This window comes from Haliotis asinina, chromosome 10 (genome assembly GCF_037392515.1).
Source record: "Haliotis asinina isolate JCU_RB_2024 chromosome 10, JCU_Hal_asi_v2, whole genome shotgun sequence".
Classification (NCBI taxonomy): Eukaryota; Metazoa; Mollusca; class Gastropoda; order Lepetellida; family Haliotidae; genus Haliotis; species Haliotis asinina.
In genome coordinates, this window is record NC_090289.1 from 50,128,412 (window position 1) to 50,149,167 (window position 20,756).

A 20,756-nucleotide genomic window follows, 5' to 3' on the forward strand; every position below is an offset into this window, starting at 1 on the left:
TTAACGAAAAGAAGAAAGTGGAACATTCAAATCATATTTATTGAATTTCATGAATTCATTTCACAGCCCTAATCCTGATCTCTGTAACACCTGCAGAAACATTCATCACACCATTCGCTTTATTTCCAGGTAGACTATTCACAACCTCCCTGCTGGGGGAAGTGTGGCCACAACTCTATGCATTAACAATTGCAGCAAGACCAATAAAATATATAATCTGTGACTTTCATTTCTAAAAGATTTGTCTCAAAGATCGACATATAAATGGTGTAGAAGAAATAATTGTGAACATGGTAAGGCCACAAAAATAAAAGATCATTCTAAAAATATATTTGCCCCAAAGAATCACGACCGGTCATTGTGTAGAAATAAGATACAAGTCTATCGTAGACAGTAACACTTGCAGTTCATCTGTCCGAACAAATAAAACATTTCCAAATGTCAGGAATAACAAACTCATCACTCACCTCCAGAAGCTTTAAGAGTTAAGCATGCACATAATGCAACAAACTAATTAGTAAGATGACCGGTTCCTTCTGGCTGGATTTAACCACAGTAGTTGTGATTTCTCTGTACCAAATTTTTATGTTAGTTGATATGTAGACCACAGAATGGGAAATAGTGCATCAGTTCACCTAGATATATAGAAAACAGCTTAAAATATCAACAAAAACAAAAAGGGAGAGGCCTACAGATGCCACAGGTGTAAATGAAAATGCGTGAGAATCACCCCCAAGGAAGTGTACAGCTTATTCTCATCAATAAACCTGACAAAGAAACAAAAACATGTTGCCCTGAGCATTGACTCCCTACTTCAGCTGAACAACAATTCATAACCTCTCACAACGCCAGAGGAACACAGGCTTGTAGTGTTCACAACAGCAGGCTGCTCTAGTTCTACACCAGTCACTTACAAGTCATGCAATCATGACAGCTTGGAGCTCACATTTAGGGAACTAAATGCCCAGAGTGTGAACAAACCAACCAAACCAATTTTGCGATCCAGCCCAAACTTACAGTTTGCATCATTATGAAGACAAGCCCTGTAATCATTCAAACTGCCCACAGACCAGTCCAGGAATTCAGTCCTGTGTGAATCATCTGTATATGGCCCTGTCTACTTCTGTATTTCTTTAAACTACTTGTGCCATGGCTTCTTCTGTGTGTCTGTCTACCTGTCCAATTACCACCTGTCTATGTCCACACATCTTCCAGATACTTCTTGTGTAATCTCATTTTCATCAGGTACGCTGTGGCATCAGCATCACTCATACCTGTAACACAGATCACTTGCATGTTGGTCTCCTACAGTGAGTGAGTGAGCTAGTGAGTGAGTAAGTAAGTTAGATAAGATAAACCTTCTTATCCAGGAGGAAAATTCTTCTTTTTTTTTTTATCAAAATTGGCCTCAAAATGATATATACAAATTTCACAAAAATATACAAAATAATTACATCCAAAGAATGATTCCATTCAATTAACCACATGGGTAAAGAGGCTGATTTAGTAGTTATCACATGCATGATGACTATTCAAAAACACTTGCTGCATTAATAACACGAATACTAGATGGTATGAGGGACTGTCATGCTGGATTTTTAAGGGAAAGTAATTGAAAGGTCTGATGTTTGAAACCATTTAATTAGTTTCTATCACTTGCATATAATGCATGTATATTTACCACTTTGGGGAAACAAGACAAGCATGGATAGTGACCAAATGAGAAACATAATCCAGACAATCAGATGAACCTGTGATGACAGGTGTATGGCATGCCCAGCGTGCTCTGCACAGCAGATTGCTTATGTAAGTATTTATAGTGGTATACATGAGTAAGTGACATTCTTAAGACAATATTATAATCTAAACCTTACTACAAAACTAACTATCTTATCTGTCACACTTACCCCTATATTCCTTCAGGATCTGTATGAAGGTATTTGTTACGTCTTTGGCCATGTTGTGAGCATCGCCAGATACATACACAACAGCATCCTGTTTCTCTATCAGATCTAGAGTAAGCTCCCCTTGCTTGAGCAGCTGGTCTTGGACATATTTGGGGGAACCTTCTGGCTGCACGTCTCTGGAGAAGCTGACGAACAAATGACTCAAGACTCCTGAGTCTTTAAATTCCTGTAACTCTTTCCTGAAATATACCAAAAGTTGACCTGTAAGTCTGAGAACGTAAACACCATGTGATATTCCTAACTCTCAAATTCAGTCATCAAACTCACTTTCTAAAATTACTTGAGGATACAGGTGTGATTATTTTTCAGTTTCTGAATTGAGACACATAATTAGAAGTTTTTGCAATGGCACTGACCTATGACTGAGTCAGTTTGGAATAACAATGTTTTCTTATCAAACAGTATTTAAATCACAATACACCATGGTAAATGTGGAAGGAATGCCTGAAGCAAAGCAGAGGACCGTTCAGAACCGCGAGCGTCCGCGCAATTGCCTCCCACGAGCACTCGCATGGGTCCTGAACGGATGCGAGCACTTGCTTACATCAAACCATTTGTGACCAACTCGTGTTATTCTGGGAAAGGACGAATAGCTTTTGGTCTTCTTGTTGAAGGTTATGGAAAGGGGCGAGTGGTGACGAATGACATTAAACATCTATAAGACAAAATGTTATGGATGTCAACATCTTCTTTATGCTTTACACAACGTTTCTTGGCTATTCCTTGCCCATTCATCAGTTGGATGCTAACTAATAACAATGATTTGAATGGCTTTTTCTCAATTAAACATGGTCGCCATCTTTGTTTGCTTGGCGGGTCAGCTGTGAGGATAGTTCGTGAGCGTTCGCGGGCACAGGTATTCAGAATCGAGTACTCGCGTGCATTCACGGTCGCTCACGATTCTGAAGACGCCTCAGGTCTCAGATGTTTACCAGTTTCCTTGAACCCATGAGTATGGCTGTTGCCCTTAAAGACACACTATCACCCTACACTTCTCTGAAGATCAATATTGCATTCATCTCATTAAAACTATCACCTCCAGGGAAGCTACCATATAATTTATTCATTCAAAAAAATTAAGTATTAAGACTGCAACATGAAACTAAAAGGCTTGGATGAATATATGCAACGTTACATTGTGACAAGTGTCACCTGTTTAGAAGCTGTTCGCCATGATGTTTCAATTATCGATTTCAGGCATGTCATTAAGGGACAATAAGTCCTTTATTGTATCAACATGAAGCTAAAGTGAGTGCATATGCCCCAATATACAATCAAACTTCGTTTATCCAAACACTTGTTTTATTAATGAATTGTTTGGACATATGAACCATTCTGATATACGAGGTAAACCTGTACAGCAGACTGACATCCACTCACTGTGCATACTGAATATGAGAAGCCAAGTGCATACTCTTACTGGTTGGTAATATTAACTACACATGTATGTGAATGCCTCTATAATGCCACACACTTTCCTGCTGTTGGCTGTCAACCTACCTGCACGCTGAATACAGACCTTGGGTTTTGATATGGGATTGATTAAATGTCAATGCAGTGAGCACTTGAGGAGCGGTAAACATCAGACATCTTGCCGATGACATCCTTAATTATCAGACATGCGAGGCAAATTTGAACATATTTTGCAGTTTCATTACAAAAATTGACAGTTTGGATACAGAAAGCCAACATTTGGATATAAGAGGTAAACTGTCACTTGAAAAATTCAGGTTTTTATATAGAATGTTCAGAAATCGAGGTATTCAGCTATCTGAAGTTTGGATATACGAAAAAGTGTGACATTGTGCCTTTAATGACCAAGGAATAAAATCTGCACAGTACATCACAGGGCAACACACAGAATACCTTAAGCTACCATTACCAGCATAATTTTACATGAAAGCACGTTGAAAACCAAATGGGAACAAATTCCAAAAATGCTTCCATGTCCAAGGCTTGAAAAGGTATTAACATTTTGGACCACCTTGTGATCCAGCATGGTGAAGATTCTTGTAAAGTCTGTGTTTAAGATCGTTTCAGATGTGACATAGCAACAATTTCAAAAACATGTCAGAATGTTTTGCTATTTCACCTACATATCTTTCTGATCTTTTTGTTCGACCACAACAATTAAAAAGAAGAGTTTCTTGAGAAGCATTTAGAAGTTGGTGAACATATAAGATGAGCATATGGGTGGCAACTTCTTCTCCATTGTATAACACAACATTTCTGGGCAACTTCTTGTGCCCCTTCAGGTGATTGATTCTTTTTTGTAATCACATTCTCGTCATATAAATTAAAACAGAACTTGAAAATAGTTATCTCGTTTCTGACTGAGGATCTCATTTCGAGATGGGTCAACATAGATATCCATAACGAAGATGTAAATAACATCTGAAATACCTGAAGAGGTAATCTCTGTCTTGATGTCGACACCCATAGAACAGGCATGTCTGGCCATATGACTTGTCTGCTTCTGATTGGCTCCTCTGCCATGCTCTTTGCTGGAGAAAGCCAATGAATGGAGCAACACCTGTTCCTGGACCAATCAGAATGATGGGCACAGAAATATCATCTGGGCACCGGAAATGCTGATTGGTCCGTGTAAATATGGGAATCTGCAATCAACAAACAACTAATGTTACCCTGAACTTCAAATATTGATATCAAACAAGAAGGATGACATGTGTCTCACAAGTTCATTTAATTTTAAATTTAATCATATCCCAATATTATTAAAATCTAAATATTTTAGATATTTACATACTTACCTTACCATAGGGCTTATGCATATTACCTCAAGCATCGCTTAGAAGAGATCAGACAGTCGTTGATATGCCATTCTACCGAATGGCTACCTCATGTATCGACGAGTGTATCGGAAGGGAAGTGACGCGGTCTCACTAATCGCGCATGCGCGAGCAATCCAAAACTTCACTTTTACTGAAAACGAAATGAGTCCGCAGAAGTCCAGAGTGGGGAGGAAAAAAATATCCATCGCTGGGTGGGAGTAACCTCCCTATGGTAAGGTAAGTATGTAAATATCTAAAATATTTAGATTTTAATAAATTTTTAACTGACCTTACCATAGGGGCTTATGCATGAGAATTCAACAGATAGGATGGAGGTGTCGGACTTCGAAGGCCAATCAGTGATGAATCGATCTTGTCGGAGTAAAGGCAAACCGAGGAGGATAGCTGACAACTAGAAGAAGAGACAGATAGTAAATCCTCAGTTAAAAACCAACTCCAAACACGCAACCATAAAAATAACAAGTCACCATAACATACGCTTCCTTAAGACCCCAAGGTAAGAAATTCACAAGTACCTAGTGGGTGGAAGGTCAGGTGAGTTGCTGTGCTACCACTAAAGGACTGAAGGACTGGAATCGCTCCACATCTTTGACCGCAACATCGCGAAGGTAATGGCTTGCCAAGACTGTGGAAGATCGCCAGAAACATCCCTCCATAATTGCCGGAATGGAACAATTCCTGTGTAAGGCCATGGTAGACGCCAAAGCTCGAATTTCATGGGGATTGCTGGACGACGGATGTGGTAGGTGTTGAGCATCGTATGCTACCAGAATAGTGGCTCGTAACCAGAGCGCTATCGTGTTCCTGGAGACCTCTGCTTTTACGGACGCAGCAAACAGAATAAACAGTCTCTTCCGAGTCCGTCTTCGAGAGGCTGACTTGGAGAAGTAAAGCTTCAATACCCGAATCGGACACAACAGGAGTTTGTCCGAGTCCTAGAGCCTAGAATGGTCGACAACGGAGGGATGGAAAACAGTCTGTCAGGTTGTCCAGGCAGCTGATTCTTTGTGATAAAGTCCCGTAAAAGTCCTAAGTGAGCTCGACCATGCAGAATCTGCTCAAACTTGACACGGGTGACATCCAAAGCGTGAATTTCACTGACCCTAGCCGCAGTGGCTAGCACCAGTACAAAAACTGTCTTCTTTGAAAGATTTTCAAACGAAGCCTGCTCCAAGGGTTCATAAGGAGGGCCGCGGAGATGGTCTAGAACAATGTTCAAGTCCCAGGCAGGTGGACGAAATTTCACCTTCTGATCTTCAAACTTGAACGCTTTTAACATGTCGAGGAGTTCTGATTACACGATGCCATTTAGAAAGTGGTCAAATGCAACATATGTCATATTTGGGATTTCAGTTTCTTAGTAAAGTACAAATTCTAGTGCTTTTTTCGGTTGAGTCCCATCCGGGATTCGAACCCGCACCCTCAGAGTCAGGCACCTAATCGCCAGCACACAAAGTCAGCCGCCTAGCCCGCTCAGTGGAAGTAGCGGTGGCATGTTGTGAGGAGTTCTGGCACCTTGGAAACTCACCTGCTAGGACGGAGTTGAGCGCTGAAAGGTACGTCGCAATGGTGCTACCTCGCAAGTGTTTAGATCTTCTCAGGTATAGAAAAAATACCGCCAGAAACTGAGGAGAAGCTGATAACGGATTCTGTTTCCTGAGTGTACAAAATTTCTCAAAAGACGTCCACTTGTTGTCATAAAGAGATGTCGTGGATACCCGGTGCTCATGCGCAATGACCTTTGCCACCCGAGTAGAATAGCCCTTAGCCCTTTCTGTAAATGGTCCAGACGTGAAGACAAAACCTCGCTGGATCGGAATGGTGCAGACCCCTGTGTGGATGGCGGAGTAACTGCGGCCAATCCAGTAGCAGTAGGGGGTCCCTGTTGGTGAGACGACGCAATTCAGGGAACCACGTTCTGGCTGGCCACCAGGGCGCAACCAAAAGCAGATGAATCCGCTGGGTCTGATTGATCTTGGCCATCACTGGTGGAGGGAACGCATAAGCGTCCAGCCCCTCCCATGACAGGGACATGGGGTCTGTCGCCCAAGCCTGCGGATCCGGAACGGGAGACACGTACAATGGAAGTTGATTGTTGAGTCGTGTCGATGAGCGGTTGGCCGTGTTGTTGACACAACAGACAAAATGCAGCATCCACTCTGTTGGCGATGGTCTGCCTGGTCTGGAGAGGGTGTCTGCTAGTACATTTCTGCAACCCGGGATGTGATGAACCTGAACTCGAACATTGCCGTCGTCGAGAATGTTGGTCAGCTGAAACATCTGCTCCAACAACCGTCGAGGTCTCGTGGTGCCCTGATTCCGTATCACCCAAACAACCGTGGTATTGTCGGAACCTATCAGTAGGCATGTGTTCTGCAAAACGGACATCCAATGCTGAACTGCGAGAATGACCGCTTGAAACTCTAGGCTGTTGATATGGCACCCGCGTTTGATGTCGGACCACAGCCCCAAGACTGTCTGACTGTTGAGGTGAGCGCCCCAACCTAGAAGGGAAGCGTCGACAAAAAGTTCGTGGTCGGGTGTCAAGTCTGTCAAGGAGACGCTGACGCAAACGTTCGACTCTAGAGTCCACCATCGCAGATACCAGTGAAGATGATCTGGTAGAGGAAACTTGATACGAAGGTCGTCTGCTTGTATGTACGGCAGGAGAAAACGTTGTAATGTCCGAAGCATTAGACGACCCCGTAGCGTCAAATCTTGAGCCGACGTGAGAAGGCCTAACAGGGACTGCCACTCCCTGAGAGACATCGGCTGAGTGAGACCGCGATAGGCAAAGACTGCTATCTTGATCCAACGCGCCGGTGGAATTCTGACAAGGTTGTGACGAGTCAGAAACAAACCCCCGATGAACGTCAACTCCTTTGACGGCTCCATATGGGACTTCTCTCTGTTGACGATCCACCCCAGTTGTTCGAGGAGGCACGTGGCAAACCTCAGCTGTCTGTGTAGCCACTGAGGATCGGTATGATTGAGTAGACAGTCGTCTATGTAGGGATCGAAGTCGATGTTCCGGAGATGGAGGAAACGGGTGATCGGCGCAGTGATAGAGTATGTTGGTAACATAAGGATCTTCTAGCATTGTCCAATTCTTCCAAAAGATCCCTAATCTCCCGCCTACAGGAGTGGGTCGTATAGTGATGACTGGGGGCGGGAGGTCCCAGTCGCGCTGGACCAAGCTCTCAACGGCCAGAGTAGGGGCGCTTGCCTCTACCCCGGTTGGGTGTCGCAGGAGGTTCCCTGGAGCGCTCAGCGGCCAGTTGCAGGGATCCAGGAAACCACAGCGTCAAACTGCTGTCATCATCGCGAGAGCCGCTTTTAGATGTGCCAACAAATCATATAAAACTTTGCCTTGCCACTGAAATAGCGTCGACAGGTGGTCCACATGAGAGGCATTATCGTCCGTGAGATCGCAGATGCAGATGCCAAATCTGAAATAGGTTTCAGCATTCTCTTTAACTCCGTGTCGATGGCTAACAGTCTTGAATCTGGCACTCTATAAGAATTCTGGGGCGAACTCATCAATCGTTTCAGTGATTTGTCGTGAGCCGCTCCACTGTCAGCAAAGTCTAGACTGTGAATCTTGTAATCCCCTTTTTTCAAATTTAGGAGCCTTGATCGTAGATGACAGGGACAGCTTAGCAAAATCTGCATTCAGAGAGGCAATGGCTTCCGCCACCATCAGATGTGGGGAAATAAGAAGCTCCAGCGAAAACCGTATTAACTTGTGATCATCCGTACCAGGAGACGGTGAAGGACAGTCGGGAAGCCTGTCGGCGATCCAGTCGTAAACCGCCGATGGAGGTAAATAAGTACCACCATCATCAGAGTCAGGAGCGTCATCAATGGAGTCCGGAGAGAAAAATCTCTCTTCCATATCATCCCAGGAAACCGAATGACTGAGGCGCTGGTGACCAGGTGTAGACGTGGATGACCGAGGTTCCGTATCCACACGTAGGCGAGCGTCAGGTGGTGTCCTAGAGAGCGAATGGCGTTGGCATCTAGTATAAGTCGGCGATCTAGAGCGTCGATCCCTATTAGGTAGGCGACGAGGGGAGAGAGATCGAGAACGAGAGCGACGCCGGCGACCACGCCAAGGACTTCTTGAACGACGACGGGATCTGGGAGTATTAGAACGAGAGCGTCTGTCATGCGGAGAACGTTCAGCTTCAACACGTCGAGCACGCTCCTCCATAAGCTGCTGATGGAGCAACTCTTCTCTAGAGATAGTAGCAGTAGACGTGCGCTTAGGTACAGTGTAGGTTGACAAGGGCGTCGGAGCTGGCGTAGGTGCTGGTAGAGAAACGACGGACGAAAACGATGGCGTCGGAATAGGCGTCGGCGTTGCTGCTGTGGACAACGTATCTGCCAAAGGTGCAGCAACAGGCATCAGCGTCTGAGTTGGCGTCTGCGTCGGGAGCACCGGAGAAATCAAGGTGGCCAAAGCGTAGTAAGGTTCTCAGTAACTTCTGCACCTCCGGGTGAGTGAGGGCGTCTGGGTGAGAGAGATCAACGAAGGCGTCCGAAGAGCGCTGCAATCCAGGCGTTGGATCTGAAGGAGGCAAAGGAAGCGTCGAAGGAGGCACCGACACTGCTGATGGAGATGGTTGATCCTCTGGCATCCTTGCAAGGGAAGACCGTGATCCCAAAGAAGAAGCAGGAGACGACATTTTCCGTTTCCTTTGCGTAAACCGTTTCTTCTTAGCTGACAAGTACGCCTTGAATTCCTGCACAGTAAGAGACGAGCAATGATGGCAGCGATCATCAAAACCACAAATAACTACTGCACAGTCCGGACACCAGGGGTGGGGATCCTTTGCCGACTTCTGCACCTTACAGAGTGTGCAAAATTGTCGGGTCATAATAAGGCTGCAACATGTAGAAAGCAAGCAACATTGAGAACCACGCCATAAAGAAAAACGGTTAACAAGAAAAAAACCCTATAATAGAAAAAATGGAACACCACCCCTGTAGAACAAATGAGCACGCCCTAGTGACGAGACAACAGAGAGAAACCAACATGGCTGCCCCCATTGAACCACACACGGCGTCGGAAGAAAAACAACGATAAAATGGATAAAAACAACAATATCTACACATGGCAAGGCACATAGGCAAAGGGAACAGCTTGGGAACCAAACTTTACCCACATGTGCGAAGAAAAAGGACAAACAAGATGAAAAACTAAGGAGAATGAAGTGAGTTGAAAACATGAAGTATCCAGGTAAGTGAAGTAAAATTACAGGAAACTTCACCACTCGTAGGGGAGGGAACGGTAGAAAACCATACCTACCAGCACAAAAAGCACTTTAATGTCAAACACAGTAGCAAATAGTGTAACAAACGAAAAAACACGTCTGACGTATGCGACGCTTGAAGTAAAAGTGAAGTTTTGGATTGCTCACGCATGCGCGATTAGTGAGATAGTGTCACTTCCCTTCCTATACATTCGTCGATACATGAGGTAGCCATTCGGTAGAATGGCGTATCAACGACTGTCTGATCTCTTCTAAGCGATGCTTGAGGTAATATGCATAAGCCCTATGGTAAGGTAAGATAAAAATTTAATATTACTTTCAAATATTATTCATTAGAATTAACAATGCCCTATCAAAAGACAAAATGAAACAAATTTGCTATTTTGCCCCAGTACCTTAATGTTATTGTCCTCTTTCTGACAACCATCTTGGATTTGTGTTGCCATGGTGACAGTATCCAGCCAACCAGTGCACACCCCTTTCCTAGGAGCTGATCTTCCATCTGTGGCAGGGATACACACAATGTTGAAGGTGATGTTGAGTCTGTTGGGATGGGTCTGAGGAGAACTGAAAACCAAACATAGTCCATATTTGTCAAACAAACCTATGCATTTCTTTTGAGTATACAAAGTATTTGTGACTGTATCTTTGAGTTGCTACTGATATTAGAAATAATTAACAATATGCTTCTAGGTCAGTGAACTGACATCCAAGTGATGTTGCTAGTATTTCAGCTACATAGCAACAAGCACATGATGTACCTCTAGCTATGATGACTATTTGCAAACTATGCCAATATTGAAACAAGAAATATTCTACAAGTTACACAGGAGTAAACAAAAAACATTGGTAACTACAAAACTGAAACCATTTTATACTCTAACACTATGTGTTTAACCATAGAAGTACAAAGTGATGAAGGATTTCATTGAGTTCAAAACATTCTGACAACAGTTGTGACTTGAAGCAGGAGGAAGATCAAGGGCAGATAACTCATAAGGTGGATGTCAGTGGGGATGCCCCCTGTGCATACTGAATATGAGAAGCAAAGAGCATACTTTTACTGGATGGTAATATTTACAGGTAAGTACACGTGTATGGTCAAACCCCGTTTACTCGGACCCCACATACCCCGCCTTCCAGACGATTTTTATGTGAAATGAAACTTATGTTCAGTAACTGTACTCGCTTAACCGAACCCAGTGCGAATTTTCAAACCATTCCCATAGATTTCCTTTGAAAAAATGATCCAGTTGTCGCCATCCAGATGGAAAGATCTGTGAACACGTGCAAGTGTATGTGTCACATCAACACTGTGTGATTTCATACTTAATCTATCGGAAGGCATTTAATGTGAATTGATTAATTAGCCATCAAAACACTAGGGACACGTTCCACTCTGGATGTTCATTAGGATTTGGCAGGTGTGAGAACATGTCATCAGTAACGAAAACACATTTTAAGAAGGATTACGGTTAACTTCACTGTAATAGTACTGTATATTACACTTATAAATCTACCCCTACTATCTGTGGCAATGCAAGCTAAAAATAGCCTGCTACATGGTCTGAGTCATGTGATCCTGTCCAGAAGTTTACTTTCTGCAGACAGCATAAATAAGTTCGAAAATAAGTTCGATGCGATGTCATGTTTTCAGGGTATTTGAACATAAAAAAAGCATATTGGAAAAAAAAAGACTTTTTGTCATTGATGTACATTTTTTTTTATCTAACTTACCACCTGAGCTTCCAACATGCTACATGATTATGTCCAATACAACCTGACAACTTGCAACCTGTGCTCCGCCTTTCATGTATTATTGGTACACTTATCGGTACACTTGTATGTTATGATGATTCACTGTCCTTAATATTGACTCTTGATTTATTGATATATGTGCATGAAAAATGAAAAAAATTTCACTTTTTGCTTGTTTGGTCTAGTTAACCGGATGTCTCGCTCTCCGGAGGATTTTCGAGTGAGACTAAAATGTCCAGATAAACAGGGTTCGACTGTATGTGCATGCCTCTATAATGCCACACCACACTTGGCTGTCAACCTACCTGCACACTGAATAGGGTCTGGGTTGAAGTCTTGGGAGTTGCTCTGAAATAGATGAGTCAACATATGACTGAGACATGACAACACTACAGTGCACATATATACTTACTATCCACAAGAACCACAGCAATTTAAGTTTCTTGACACAAAATCTCATCAAGACATCCACAAAAACAACAGTGATAAGACCACTTCTCACCTATCAGTCTCTCTACTGGAGGCTGACATGAAGGGAAGGCTGTAAGAACATCCAGCAGAGACAGTCGGGACTCTCGGATGAATCTAGAGTAATCTCCTGCTCCTTGTTTACTGCAAAGTTCCTGCAGACGGCGCTTTTCACTTTCATCACTTGTCCACTCCACAAATATCCTCAACAGTGCCTGAAAAGTACACATTAATGAATATTCCGATATTCTCGTAACAACAGATAAAAGACACAAATAACATTCGATAAAGAACTGTAAATAGGTAGTTAAATACATTTGGGAATTTAACAATGGATGATAGGGCATGAGCAAAGGTGTACAATTGTTGTTGCTCCTTTGGTCACAGATCTAAATTCCTAGACAGTGAGAGGTATCCTGGCATAATGTAAATTCGCAGACAGATATTTTTGCGCACCTATCACTTCTGGAGTTACGTGGTCACTACACATAAAAGTGTGATGTAAGATTTCATGCTTTTAAACAAGAAGTCGTCTTCTTTTTCCTGCTGTCACAATTCGGAAATCACAAACTTTTAAGTAGAGTTTCTTATCCACAGTTTTCCAGCAATCGTATTTTCACTCTTCTGCACTAATGCAAAAACATCAAGACGAAATTAAACCCTAGAAAATAGTTTTCATTCACGACATCACCAATCTGCCGGTCGTCTGTATTGGAAAATGGTAATGCTAAAAGGTCATGACCTCAGAAGGCAGGGTGTTGTCCGGAAATAATAACATTGCAAACCAATTTCAGACACAATCCTTATATCCTTACAACAAACTTTCATGAAAAGTTACTACGTAAAAGCAATTAATATGACTTTTTATGATCAAAAAAGAGACAAAAGCAGACAAATGCTGGACATTTTCTGACTAAAACTTTCTTATCAGCATTGTGAGACATGAACTTCAGTAATACATCAATATCAGCTTCTGGCGTAAACTATTCACCACACCATTTGTCCAGATTTTAGCTATCACGAATATTGATGTCATTGCACACAACTGGCTTTGATACTGTCGTGTGGATGACGGCTTCGTCCTGCTATGATAGCAATGTGTAAAATGCTGAAACATATGTTTTTATGAACATTTTATACTGATGAAGGTTTGTATAATTGTTGATTTTCATGTGCCTTGTTAATTCCGAATACTGTGCCTAAACATGTTAGGTGAGCAATTATTGATTACGTGAGGCTAATAGTGTGAGTACCAGTGTTGGGAATCGGTTAAAATCTCACAGTTGATGATTGGACATAATTGGTCAATGTCATCAATCAAATTCTCCGCGTTATGGTTGTTCATGCACCCCAAAATACAGAGGAAATATGTAGTTCTTTCAGATATTTTTGCAAATGGCACAAAATCCATAAATTTACAAACTCCACATCTTAAGGGACGGCTTGTATGTTAGAAACATAAATTTTCTTGAGTTTCTAAGATAAATTCAATCATGACAAGGAATGAGCTTGTAGAGCTCATTTGTTTAAAGAAACAAAAACTTGTGAGAAATGTTAATGCAAAAATGTGTTTTTGCATTGCATTCAATTATGAGAAAACATATTGAGATACATGATGTCACAGAGATACATATCAAAACGCACACTCAGTAAAGACAAATGTGAGGCTCTGTAAGGCAAGTCTGGCAGTTTCTTACCTTCTTGGGTTGGTCACGGATTTCAACACACGTGAGGAAGATGTGTCTGAGGGTAGTCACTGGAGGAATGTGGGGAGGAACTGCAGCATTCTTCTTCTTGGTCCCTGGGACCACACTCAGCTCTACAGTGGTATCAGCATTACTTGTGTGACCAAGTCTGAAAATGACACATAGTCGTGTACACACAAACACAATACACACATCAGTGTACAGAACAACCCATAGTCATGTACACACAAACACAATACACACATCAGTGTACAGAATGACAAATAGTTATGTACACACAAACACAATACACACATCAGTGTACAGAGCGACACAGTCATGTACACACAAACACAATACAGACATCAGTGTACAGAGCAACCCATAGTCATGTACACACAAACACAATACACACATCAGTGTACAGAATGACAAATAGTCATGTACACAAACACAATACACACATCAGTGTACAGAATGACAAATGTGTATAATGAACTGTGGTTATAATAAATTAAAATTAGTGGTTTGTTACTGCCAAAGATTACTGTAACTAAAACAATTTAAGGAATTGTGGCAGCATTAAGACCAAGGTAACCAACATGACTGCCTCCAGCATAAACATTCAATGTCAACTATCAGAGATTCAGACCTTAGCATAACTTTTAGAGAAAACCAACTCGTCCAAGGGGTTATCAAAATGTTTTGAACCTAGCACTTTTCGCACAGAAATATTGCTGTGACCTGTAATTATTTAGCAATACAATCATGTAGTTCAATACACTGTTTATCTTCCAGAAGCAAGGGAGGTAACTGAATATTAACGTAACGTTCCAGCCCCTGCCAAACTAGCCTGGAACATTACATGTTGTGTGGACTAAGTGTGAATCTGGGAATCGTCTAATCAAAATTATGTACAGAAATAAACAGCCTGTTTGTAAACAACAAAGTGACTGCCTGGCAGATTTTGGTTAATCACAGATAAGTACAGATTGTGCACCATAAACTAGGTGGCAACAAATATTTTTTCAAAACCTTTGATGTTTTTAAACCTACATGCTACAAACCACATGCACTGGACGTCTGATGGGAGAGACGTCCTCAGATCAGCAAGTTACCAGTATTCGTTGGTGGTTAACCCTCAAAGGAAAATACTTTGATGACAGATAATTTCTATCCTGAAGGACAGGGTGTTCAGAGTTAATTACCATCAAGTTATGGAACTGAATCATGCCAAAACTGTGACAATCAATCAGCAAACACAGATCAACACTGATACAAGCAACAGAAAAATCTACATACTTCGGGTCCCAAGTTTTTCTCAACACCCAAAGCAGGAGTGATCCTGCAGCAAATTTTCAAATAGTAAAATGTGCAACAAGTTAAGATTATGCAGTTGTTATATTAGAGTAGAGTAGTCCTCCATATTACCTGTCTAGCAGCTTGTCAACTTCCTGAGGGTCGTTGGGGCACACAACCGAAACAGCATCGCCAGGCTCATAGGTCAGACCACTGTCCTGCTCAACAAAGAGGTCATCACCTGAATCTGAACTTTAAAAGTCAAAACGAAATGACAGCTGTATAGGTCTCCATGAGGTTGTTGGCACTATAGTTATCATCCAGTTTTGTGAGATGTCACCTGAATACCAGAACTCAATAACATCCAGTAAGTGAAGACTCTTTTACGCAGCAGTCAGAAAACCTGGAACACTGACTTACGAATAACAGTGTTCAGCCACAACATAGGTCTTATTGATTTCACTGCTCCTGGTGACTCACCCTGTGTTCTACTTACCTCAGTGTTTAAAGAGAGCAGTAAGGTCTTCTTGACAGCATCCTTCGTTGTGAGAACTTGAGCATCTTCAACACTAACCATGCAGACGTCACTTGAAGCAGACGGAAACTTACAGCCATTCTGCATTGGCAGCAGAGTTGTATCCTGAAATGCAGGCACAGTTTTACATGAGTCAAAAACTTCAAGTGATATTAAAACATGTAATCACACAAGCCTTTATGCTTTCACATAAACCTATTTTGATGCATTTATGAAGAACAAAGGAACCTCAAATGTTTTTTATTTTTCTTTTATTTCATGTCTCGCTTTCTGACTCACAATTTAAAGTCACCCACATCTCCTTAATCTGTCTTTCCCTTCCTAGCTGGTGTGTTTTCTGTACTTAAGTATAAGAATTCATTACAAATAAGTTGGCCATCATCATCATCATCAAATCAAGGAACAAAATATATCTGGTCAAAACATGAAAAAAAACTATTAAACTTACAGGAAGCCCCACACAGTTCACTTACCAGTGTATTTTCTGGCATGAAGGTGCATGCTAGGAACGCTGGTGGCAGGGCTGGAACAGACAGTCCACTCTCACACAATGGAGGTACAGAAACACAAAGACTGGGAACATAGGTTGACACAGAACAATCACCTTGCTTTAAGTCAGAGGTGGATGTGACAGTCTGCTTTTCTGTAGAGACACTCAGACCTGGTTCAGTCCTTCCTTGAGATGAAGTATCAGTCCCATTCTGAAGAGCTAAAGTATTCTCTTTATCTTTTTCGTTGAGAGAATTGTTTTGATCAATAATCAAATCCTCTGAGGTAAGTGAAGGTGTATTTTTGTTTTCTAGATGATTATTCTCATTGCCATTTAAAGACAAGGCTTTCACCGAATCAGTCACAGTTGTGTCGACTGACAGCTTAGCACTGCCAGAGACTTGAGATTCCGTTGATTCAAGAGATGTATTCCCACTCTGACTAAGACTCGACTGGATACTTCTGGTGTTCCCTGACTGGCTAGAGGTGTTTTCACAACATGGAACAACTTCAGATCTTTGTGGATTATCAGGTTCTGGCAAATCCAAAAATGTTCTTAAAGCAGCCCACAAGCCATCAATCCATGGCTCCACTACAACCTCCAAGCTGAAAACATAAAACAAGGAGATTCACTGTCTTGGACAAACATGGACACAACTTTGTTGAGTAAACACAAACATAAAAGCCTCATACATACACAGAGATGATTTCATGCATTCATTACCAAGCTATAGCTATCATACTCAAGACAAACAAAATCAGTCCACCATTTACAAAGACGTTCTACTCTTTGAGTATTCATGGCCAAGCACACTTGATTTTAATGATTTTCAGCATCCAAGAAACTGAACACAATTTGTGGCTGTAAGTCTGTCTGTCTGTCTAAAGACACAGCCAATAAGAAGCCAAAAATAATTCGAACTTTAGAACAACTGAAAGACAAAAGCATGATGGGATTTTAGTGCAGTTATGAATTTCTAACCTGGGCCTGAAGCTTCAAAATACTGGAAACTGAATACATGCATGTACAACTATTACCCCACAGCGTCATCTGCCCAGCCGCTGTTGTAGAACCTGACAGCACCGAGGTCCTCCAACCGCCGATCAAGGGTCTTCCCACAGTTACAGAAATTGGTGTAGTTGGAGTCCCCAAGGCCTGCATTGTAAACAATACTTCATAGCAGTGCTTATAGATTTGTACTAAAACTGATACCTGACATCAATCAGTCTACATTTAGCCAAGGACTTCTTATCAGCCCATTTAATGGCTACAAGTGTTCTTTCTAGTCTTCCTAAAATGTGACCAATGTCCTCAGTAATGTAGGCCATTGAGACAAAATTGTGAGTCATGTGAAACAGCTGTGGCTTGTTAGCTACTGGTCTAAGTTCACACTTACGATATATTAAAGTATTACTGTAGATAAGCCAAACTTTGAGGGCCAAGAAACAAAGCAATCTGTAAAAGGGTGTCTGCTTATCTAATGGATACACTTTTGTGAAACTTTATTTTCAGGGTGTAAGAAGTTCCTGTGTGGTTAGGGGGTAGCTCTTTTGGCTTCCAATAGATGTAAGGTCAGTTATTCAAACTGAATCAAGGTCTGCTGAACACATTTACTGAACAGTTAGCATTCATTCAAAATACCAAACTATTAACAATCTCAGTGTTCACTTGCAACTCAATTGAACACTTTAACACTGACTTTCTTTGTCTTGAACCTTGAACCTTGAAGTATTGAAACAGCACAACAGATGACATGTGAAACAAACTTGCAATGCATTTCAGATTTAAGTTTCATTTCATGAGTGTGCCAACATAACCTGCCTCTACTTTTACAATGCATCAAGTTTTAGTGAATGATTGGAGTAAATGCATGGCATAAAACAAACACTGATCAGTGCCGTCTGTGACTTCATCCACAAATCCTGTATAGCAGACATATGACAAGTCAGCAGAAAAGTTACAAGAACCATGGTTTACCCAAAACCAAAACCACTGACTGATGTTTCATGCATTACAGGCATCATGTTTCAGAGAAGCTTCAAGTGTATAAGCCAATAATACCTAGCAAAGTGTAGTGGAGTCCAGCAAGGTGGTCCCCTGTCAGAGTTTTCTTCTTCAGTCTCCGCACAAACTTACAAGCTGTGTCAGGGGGCTCTCCATCACCTGTTGTTGATGTGACAATGACAACACATCTTTCTTTCTCTATGTTAAACTGAAATTGTAGCAAAAGAACACTTACAAAAATAATATCTTTATCAAAAAATGAAAGACAAATACATATCATGTTACACTCTGTCACAAGCTGTTCAGAGGTGAAAAATGGAAATTTGAAGGAATTTAAATTTCAAACATAAACACTTTCTATCATAATTTGGTGAATATTATGCACATAATAAAACAGCATCCACAACTATTGAGAAGTCAGGATTATGCAGAGTGTAATCTAGTATTATGTCACGCATTAGACCCGTGAAGGTCCCGGGGTAGAATAGGTCTTCAGCAACCCATGCTTGCCATAAAAGGCAACTATACTTGTCGTAAGAGGCAACTAACGAGATCGGGTGGTCAGACACCCTGGCTTGGTTGGCACGTCATCGGTTCCCAATTGCGCAGAAAGATGGTCATGTTGTTGATCACTGGATTGTCTGGTCCAGATTCGATTATTTAATGACTGCCGCCATATAGCTGGAATATTACTGAGTGGGGCGTAAAACTAAACTCACTCACTTAAGCATAATTAAGTTGATAGTTAGGGTACAAGCACAATTAATCTCTGATTATTCATGATACTGCTGGGGAAGAGGAGAGGGAACTTGTCCTTGGACTGTATCACATTTGGCCTTCATTCCAACCTTCAGGCTCCCTGATTACACTCTCATAATAAATTCTGTATTAAAGCCATAACACCATGATTACATGAAGGACATTATTCATTTTCACAGGGGGCAGGCACATTTAAGACAATTTCTAAATTGAGAAGAAGGATTTAGCTGCATTTATAAGTACAACATGACAATATTAAAGCTGTTAACGAAATGATGATTCCACTGTTACAATATATATCAGGAATGTCAATGAATAAGAAATGTATACCATCCTCAATGGATCTTAAATTACAAATTTCAAAAAGATAATTATCAAAATCAATACCTAATCATGAATGGCTAATTCACATATTCTTAATAGAGATTGACAGATCATAAGTGTTTATTACTAATGCCTCTGACACAAAATTCTGTCCCAGATTATAATACATTTTAAAACATACTCTTCATAATTCATACACTTTTAAATGACTAGGTTGTAAGTTATAATCAAAATTATGTTCCTGTAGGACCACAAGGGACACTGAAAATATTGATGGACAACATCTAAAGATTATACAATGAAATAACCTTTTTCTCAGTTTGACTAAGACAATGCATCTCAGCGTGGAGTCCCTCCTTGTCTGCCCTCTCACAAATCTCCTCTGATATGGCTTTAGCTTGGCCAGTCTGTGAGCCATACAGAAGAAGAAAACGGTTTTGGGTATGTCCTGGCATATCTGAAATGCATCGACACATGTTCAATGTGGCAAAGCTGAGCACATCTAAATGATCTGTTTGATTGGTATTTTAGAAGTTGATCATTAATAGGCAAGGCTTTATACATTATCGAAGACAACCTCATTACTATAGTATGATACGACATTATGGTATAGGTGCTTATGTACTGGTCAAGCAAGAGGGTTTGATGACGAAATGCATGTAGGACCTACAACAAAAAACACTGTGATATGAGAAAATGGTACTAGATCTAACATTTAGCAAGAAAAATATGTGTACACATGGGATGTCCTTATTCATATGCAACTAATAAATTCCACACGACCTGTCATCAAATCATTAATCATGGGCAACAACTCTGTCAAACACAGTGTTCCTAATAAACATTTATTGTATCATGTCTTGGGCAATATAAGTGTCAGGTCAATTAAGAAACAATTAAGGCAGAGTGTGCTGATGACATGACATGACATAACAAGACAACCAGGTGATGTTGTTCATTGAAGCTCGGGTGTATTTACTAGCTTGTGTGTTATCCATTTATCACTGAATAGGTGTACCAAGGAAGCAGTAGGTTTGGTATGAAATACAAATCACAGGAAAACGATTCTGCATTGTTCAACAAGACGTGTGTCCCCCTGAACCACACAGTCACCCGTACCTACTTTAGTCTCAGTTTCAGTGTCATAAATGGTTACATAATTTTGTAAAAACCACTAGTGTTGAGATCATAAAATAAATCATCGTTGCTTGAAAATGAAGTCCGGTTCGTTTTGTAATTCACATGCACATGTGTGGGGCGAATCCATGAAACAGAACAAATCCATTGACATAACCATGACAGCTTGATCACACGTCTTACCTCGGCTCTTGTTTTGGAGGAAATGACACTTTACCGGAAGCAGTGCTTTTAATACACA

At 41.2% G+C, this 20,756-nt stretch overlaps 1 protein-coding gene across 1 annotated transcript; it reads right to left on the reverse strand.

Annotated features, from left to right (window-relative positions):
• Positions 1–21: 21 nt before the first annotated feature.
• Positions 22–20,745, reverse strand: LOC137298889 (methionine synthase reductase-like). Its single transcript, XM_067831248.1, has 14 exons — positions 20,699–20,745; positions 19,687–19,835; positions 18,353–18,503; positions 17,329–17,446; positions 16,275–16,896; positions 15,763–15,906; positions 15,399–15,484; positions 13,980–14,136; positions 12,317–12,497; positions 12,120–12,162; positions 10,452–10,623; positions 4,371–4,585; positions 1,908–2,146; positions 22–1,274 (listed from the first exon to the last, which is right to left on the reverse strand). The coding sequence occupies exons 2-14, from the start codon at positions 19,831–19,833 to the stop codon at positions 1,195–1,197; spliced, it is 2,355 nt and encodes a 784-aa protein (XP_067687349.1). The 5' UTR covers positions 19,834–19,835; positions 20,699–20,745; the 3' UTR covers positions 22–1,194.
• Between the last annotated feature and the right edge of the window lie 11 nt (positions 20,746–20,756).